General features: G+C 38.5%; 1 protein-coding gene across 1 annotated transcript in view; it reads right to left on the reverse strand.

Annotated features, from left to right (window-relative positions):
• Window positions 1–2,025: 2,025 nt before the first annotated feature.
• The window catches only part of KIAA0408 (KIAA0408 ortholog), a 17,072-nt gene continuing 11,520 nt past the window's right edge, over window positions 2,026–7,577 (reverse strand). The window contains exons 6-7 of the mRNA XM_018565132.1: window positions 6,330–7,500; window positions 2,026–2,225 (exon numbers count right to left, since the gene is read on the reverse strand). Of these exons, the coding sequence (XP_018420634.1) occupies window positions 2,091–2,225; window positions 6,330–7,500 (1,306 nt within the window). The 3' untranslated portion in view covers window positions 2,026–2,090. The remainder of the gene's footprint in view (window positions 2,226–6,329; window positions 7,501–7,577) is intronic.

Raw genomic sequence — 7,577 nt, forward strand, 5'->3', positions numbered from 1 at the left:
TTCCATGAAAATAACCAAAAAAACAACAGAGTATATATTAACTGAGAAACATGCCTTTGGACTGGGGCCACCATATGTGAAATCTTTCTTCAGATGTACACAATAAAAATCATAATTGCTGGCTAATAGAAAAAGTAGCAAGTATAGTCGATATATTGTTATTTATTTTACAAATAAAGATTAAATAAGAAGTGTATGTTCTGTAGTTTATATGTAAACATTGCTCCTGCAATGTCTGAACTCAGTACGTGGCATCATCTGAAACATGCAAGATGATTAAGTGACATGCATATGACATTTACAACTGTTCAAATGCTGAAAATATTTAACAAAATGGAACTGTACAAATATCTACTTAGTTTTACCCCCCAAAAAAGGACCAATGATACAAAATGAAAAATACTATGTAATATTAAAAATACAGAAATATAGTTTTGCTAGTTGTAAAACACTGAAGACTTGATAGTGTTGATATTCTAAGTTTGTTCATTAATATGGCTACCCATGAGCACAAGTGTTAAAGGAACATATTAGTTTGCACAAAATCATGTTTAAACTCTAACCATCATTATTAATAATGACTTATATTGTTATCCAGTATTTAACAGATATTTTATTTTGGCGCGTTAGGTAGCTCATTCAAATAAATGATCTGGCTTAACGCAATGCACGCTAACACATGGCATAATGCATGTTAGCACACAGTGCGACAGTGGGGACCCACAATAACTGGGAGATACAGGTATTAGTACAAATCACCTTTAAAGGGAAACTATAGTCTTATAAGACAAGATCTATCTCTCTCTCTCTCTCTCTCTCTCTATATATATATATATATATATATAGTTAGTTTAATGTTTATAATTTTATCAATGAGAGTTATGTTTTAGAAACCATTTTTCTGTGTTCAGTTTGAACATACACAGTAATGCGGGGGATGATGCCTTTCTGCTCATTAGTAAATCAATATCTGGTTTACAGTAAGCAGTGTTACACAATGACTATGCAGTTCCCTTCTTTGAATGCAAGTCTATGGGTCCTGTATGACCTGACTAAAAACTAGATACCCGCTGTAAGGCCATTTTAGCAGTTTTATGAAGGCTTGTTTATGGCATTTACTGATTTATAGAAGATCACTTCTAATCAATAATACAAAATCAAACAAAAAAAAGAAATAAAAAAAAACGGGAAAGTCAATGTCACCTTCAAAGTAATTTTGTCTATTCATATCAAAGTGTCAGTGTCTTCTGGAAGCCCACAATCCCAGCAAGCTGTACTCACCAATCTATCACTGCCTCCCCACTGCCAACCCTGGGCCAGTTCTGATGTCAGATGGTGCCAGAGCTTATCCAGGTGATTTATGTCACTGCCACCCCCAAAGTCACAGTTCTTGGGCTTGGATCACTACTGTCCCATGGGGGAGCTCACATTTTTCCACATAACCAGCAACCCTACACTGTTAAAGCAACGAAGCAGGGAGCCAGCAAAAAGAGCACACATAGGTTAGCATACCTTGCTGAGGGAGGGTGAGCTACAATGAGGCACTGGCACTTGCCTGAATGGGTAAAGTGATAGTTTCTCTTTCAGGTAAACGATGCATTAAAAACTTAAATTACTATACTTTCTGAAAATACATTATAGTTTCCCCTTTAAAGTATGTATTTTTCACCTAGAAATGTAATATCATTGTTCTGACTACTCTCATATGATATAGGTTAATGAAGGTAAGGGTTACTGTACAGTAGTGCACTCTAGCATTACCAAAAGCCATGCCCTTTGTGTAACTGTTCCTTTAACAAATGTGCAGGGAACAAAGTTTGTATGCAATATATCTTAAAAGCTTCTTTGATGAAAAGCTGCATGTTCTGCAACACCATTAGCTGCCTTTCCTTGTCTCCACAATAGTCCATTTCAAGCAAAGTGCCATTTTGTGATGATTATATCACAGGTCAGATCTTCACTCCCATCTCTCTCCCAGTTTTCTTTTAGTACTTTTGAGAATCAGCTGTAAAAAAAATGGAAGTCACTACATGATTCAGAACCAGATTCATGACTTTTCATCCAGATTTGAAATTCCTCTGCAGCAGACGTCAGTGTGTTGCTCTCCTCACAGCAGAAAGGATGGTCGGGGATTTTGCAGAAGCCCATCTTGAAGGTGGACGCTGATTTGCAGGCCGTGCAGGGCGGGAAAATCCTTTTTCATCTGATGATGTTGCTAGGGATATCTAGGTAGGAGCAATACAGCAAAATAAACAGCAATATTAAGTCAATTGAGGAGAATAAATTAGATATACCCACAAGATATAACTTTATACAAAGTAAGTGATTCAAATAATGCTTGTCTTTGTCGAACACCAAAACAAACTGCTTCTCTTTATTTTGCAACAATATTTGCCACTCCCAAGCCCTAGATTGGCTAAGCTCAAAGGTGACTACGCTAAGCCAGGGATGATTCCAGCCCCTAAAGCAAAGTCCTTACACTGATACATTCTTTGAATGTATCTCTTTATTTGGTGCTCATCAGTGTATAGTTGTGCTGTGTCCTCTTGATAGCTTTGAATGAGAAACCTTCTGCCCTATTACACAGACTTCATGTAGTTATACTTCTGATTTAGTGTTACATTTACTACAGATAATACCTATATTCAGCAACATGGCCTGTTTTTTTGGGCATGCCCTCAGACGTAAAAGGCTGCAGGCAGTACAGCAGGACTTTTCTTTAAAAAAAAAAAAAAAAAAAAGGTTAATATAACCTACATCAAATTTGCTTTTTTAATGTTGCTGGAAGATTTACAAATTTATATTTAAACTAAAGCAATTTGGCACCTTCTGCTGAATTGACTATCTATACAGCGCAAAGTTGCATATCAGTTGAGTAAAAAGATGTTTTGTACCTGAATACTGCAGCTAAATATTTAAAATGGTTCCAAACAGAGAGAATTCAGTATTATTATAAACCATTCAAACAGAAACTGTACAACACAACAGAACCAATCATTTAATTAGCAAAGTGATAGTTGTAAAAGTGTTTTATTTGACAAATCCCCTATAATGTATCTGTTCGTGGTATTTAGTCCTACATATATTTTAGACATTAGATAATGTTTAAGCTTCTTGGCTTATTGCTTATCACTACAGATCAGCTATCTTCAATCTATGTACAAACTATGTACAGGGTGTTCTTTATCGTTTTCCTCATGTTACCTGTATATATGGCTCCTGGAATTTGGCTGATATTAATATTATGACTGCGTATTGCTGTATTGACTAACAATGTTCAAGGCAAAGATAAGCCCTATACATTGTAAATGACAGTCTAATGGTAGTTGCCTTTTTGCTGCTTCCATACTGAGCAACATCAACAGCCACTTCTACCCATAGCAATATACCAATATTTTACTCTATACAACAAAATATCCAATATTCAATAGTTCTGCATATGATCACGGAACAAAATATACTTGCATAAGCTCAAATCTTTAGACGGATATTTTTTTAAATTTGTTTTTACTTTTTGGATAAAGCAATGAAGGGTTTGAAGATCTGTGTACCCCTAAAGGAGATTGTCTTTTTCTCTCCTCTTCCTGTTCTCACATCCTTCATCTGGACATAGTGTGAGGAGGGAAAAATATCTCTCATGAGGATACAGACAACAATACATTTCTAAAATACCTGAGGATACAACCTATAGGGGGATTCTACTAACTTCCTGTTCTGTCCGACAGCTGTCAAATAAACAGGAAGTGGGAAGATCTAGGGTGAATCCTGTTGGACAACATTGCTAATACATGATAAGTAATGTGGAAACATTGTGTTGCATCTTTACAGGTTCTCAGAACCTGAATAGGATGCAATTTTAACCCTGCAGCCAATTTCCAGCTGCAAAAATATTGTATGGCACTTTTACAGTGCTGGAGCACCAGAATAGGCCAGCTGTGGTGGAGGGAGCTGGTAATGGTGGCAGGTATTAATGTTTTTGTTTGGGACCAGCTAACATTTAAAAGTCTGTACCATCAGCAGCAGGATTCATGCAATCCATGACTGGTTCATTTTAATGAAAGTGAGCTGGTCCACACTATCAGGGGACAGGTGAATTTGCATCTCTGAAACAAAATCTGCTGCTATGCTGAAGGCCCTCTCAGACACTTCATCACATAGCGCACAAGCTCCAGCCAGTGGTCCAGCCTTGACACAATAGACCATGAGATCCTTACTTCTCAGAGTATCTGAATCAGCCCTGGGCCCAATGTAGATTGGACATTTTACCTTTGCATTGGGGATCTAATGGTGTGGCCACCAAATAGTGGTCCCTCTCTTGGGATCCTTGAACAGGCATTTAAAGATCCCATTCACTACAAATTTCTTACAGCAATATGTGGTGCCATACATTCGACATGCTGGTGGAGGGCATGGATATCCTTCTGGCCAAAACTATGGCGGCTGGGTACCTGCCACTGTGGTGTAGCAAAGGCCATATACTTGTAAAAGGGGGCTGATTGCACATGCTGGAATGGAAACAGCTGCATAGTCAGCAGTTTTGCCAAGGTGGCATTAAGACAGTGGGCATTGGGGTGATTTGGGGAAATTTTTTCTTTTAGCACCTGCAGCTGCGGAAGAGACATCTGCTCTGGGAACGATCCTGATGGAGATGGTGAAGTGGGTGCAGGAGAATTTTCTGCAAAGGTTCAAGCTTTTTTTTTACCCTCCCTAGAATGGCACACTGACCTTCTTCTCCATATGAAGTGGAGTATCCTTCACAGTAAGCTCAGGCTGCTGGAACATCACTGCCTCTTGCTGCTCCCTGCCTGATGTCCCCTTACTGGTGTGTGGCTGAACCCTCCTCTCCCTCTATGGTCATGGAGCTATCTTCCTCTTCCTCAATATCTGAAAGGAGGAATGCTTGCAGATGATCCAGATCATTCTCCTGCAGCGACTGTTAGATTAAATAATTGCGCTGACGTCTTATAGCCAGTTTGTGAGGCTATAGCAGGATTAGTAGAAGAGGGTGCATTAGTAGCACTCACAAACAACTGGCTTTTCTGCACCCGAAAGAAGAAGGAGGCTTTGCCAGCCACTCAACTTCATTATGTGTGTACTGTGGGTGTATAGCACGACCAATCTGTGACAGAAAACTCAGATGTGCCCTCCTTTAGATGGTCTACCTCTTTGTCCTGCAGAATCTGCTTGCTCCCCACTACATCCACATGCATAACCGCTACCTCTCCCTTTAGGCCTGTCTGACATTTGTATTAAATTTAATGGCCGCTATGACAATAGGGGGAATAAACATGGAGTGCTTTGGTGCACACTACCTTACTACACAAGTATACAGTAACATGCTGCATACAAAGGGCAGCTTTGCCTGTGATAGCAATAAGATCGTAGCGACAGAAAATAAAAAATAATTCCTTAAAACAAATGTACCCAGAATCACTGAACCCCCAACACATTTTTTTAACTTCGCAGGAAATAAAAAAACAGACTTTTATAGTTGCAGCTCATTGCCATTGTTTCCCAGGAGAAAGCCCTGTGAGTGAATTTTGGTAAGTACAGCTAAGAGATTAGGTGAAAGCCAGGGGTAGTAGGAGGTGGGGATTCTTCTGTGCTAATACATAGAAAGGTTAAAAAAAAATTCAGATTTCAAAAGAAAATCCCCTTTAAAGGAAAATTGTCGGGATAGAAATATGGGACTACTATTGCCAACTTGTTATGTTTTAAAGCATATGTCCAGCCCTTTTTTTCTCCTATCCCGATGACAACAGTTCAAGTCAAGGTAGATCTCCAACAGCAACACAGACAAAAATAAAAGTGCTTTTTTAACTAAAGTAGGGGATGGCTAGAACCCCCATAAGCTTTTTATTGCTTTGTTGCAGATTAATATTTTCCCTCACTTCTTGTTTGTAAAACATTGTCACTGGAAAAGAAAGTAAAGGAAAACCCAGCATGGGGATTTGACCCTTAAAAAAGTGTTTTGGTTGGACATACACTTTAGATATAGAAGCAGATATGTTGCAGGCCTTGGCTTATAACATGTTTCATACAAATAAATGTAGGATATGTGATTATATTGAAATACATTGGAATTGTGAAGCAAACATTTGAGAACTGAAGTCATATTCTAACTTTAAACCAGCGTAAACTCGTGATGATTTTAACTGTGAAATATTTAGGTTTAGAATTGCTTTCGATTAAAAATAGCTCTGGTATTTATTGGTGTGGGATGGAAATGTATTTGTTCTGACATAAAACCTTGTGCCCTGAGTATCTTAGAGGTTATGTCACACGCATTACACAACAATAAACATAGGCATGCGTGTTATATTTTTTACCTCGGGTAGCTGGAGGCTCACTGTAACCTGTCTGGGCTGCCAATGGATGTCGTTCTGTAAAACCTTTGCTGTATGTTCAAGATGAAGCATTTCTAAGCATTGGCTCAAAGTTGCAGAATTATTTTCAGTCAACAGGAAGTCGGACTGTGTCCATGTGCTCTGTGACTGCTTAGAACTACACAAGGAAGCAGCAGTTTTGGTCTCATAGCTTTTTAAAAGCTTTTCAACAACCCCATAGTTAGATCTAGAATCGGCTGACCGAGGCCTTCCTGACAAGTTGATTCTTTTCCAGTTGTGTTCTTGTAAGACATTTTGGTAGCTACTTTTACTTTGAGGACCAGTTGTCTGACTCAGTGGAGTACTGGCTTTCACAGTCTTAACAGGCTTATGAAGACTGTTGTTTAAACAAACCTGTTCACTGGTATCAGGTACTTTTACTGGTTGGATAATGGCTTTCTCAATGGTTGGACATTCACTCTTCGAGACACTTGATGGCTTTTCTTCCACAGCCAGGGCAACATCTAAAGATTCATCAAAAACTGAATTTCCCTTGTCAGTCTTAAATACAATCCTATTAAATTCATCAATCTTGGCAGCTAATTTCCCATTCTTTATAGTGTTCAAATAGTTATATCCAGAGCCTGCTGTGGAATGTCCTAGCATCATCATATCAGGGTATATGTCAATGGAATGGAAATGTCCATTTCTTGACACTGCAGCATTTTGTTTGTTCATTTCTGGAGTTAAGCTGCTGACATCTGCTAAGTTGTTAAACAAAGTCTCTGTCAAGCTCAATTCTTCAAGTCCTCCAATGTCACACAGCCACTGAACGTGACATAGCCCATCATTATATCTGTCCAGGCTTAAGTCTGAAGTCTGATCCTTACTTGCTTTGCAACACTGGTTCACATTAATGGGTGATTTCTTATTGATATCAGGATATATAGAGCTTGTTAAGTCCAGTGAGAAATTCCAGGATGGTAAGTCACAATCTTGAACTTCTAAGGGCTGAACACCTATCTTTGAATTGTGAGTCAAGTTGGATGACTTAGCTTGTATTGAGGAGATGCTGCTTATATTGTCCTTTTGCTTAGTTCTAGAACTTTTCGAAGAATGCACAGGAATCCGTTCTGCTTTAGTCTGCAGTTTTTTCTTGGAATCTGGCACAGTCCTAGACATAAGGAAACACATAATTTCAATGAATGTATGATATCAGTATTAGCAACAAATTACTAATTTTATGGTATA

The sequence above is a fragment of the Nanorana parkeri genome, unplaced genomic scaffold, assembly GCF_000935625.1.
Source record: "Nanorana parkeri isolate BGI_ZX_2015 unplaced genomic scaffold, ASM93562v1 scaffold816, whole genome shotgun sequence".
Classification (NCBI taxonomy): Eukaryota; Metazoa; Chordata; class Amphibia; order Anura; family Dicroglossidae; genus Nanorana; species Nanorana parkeri.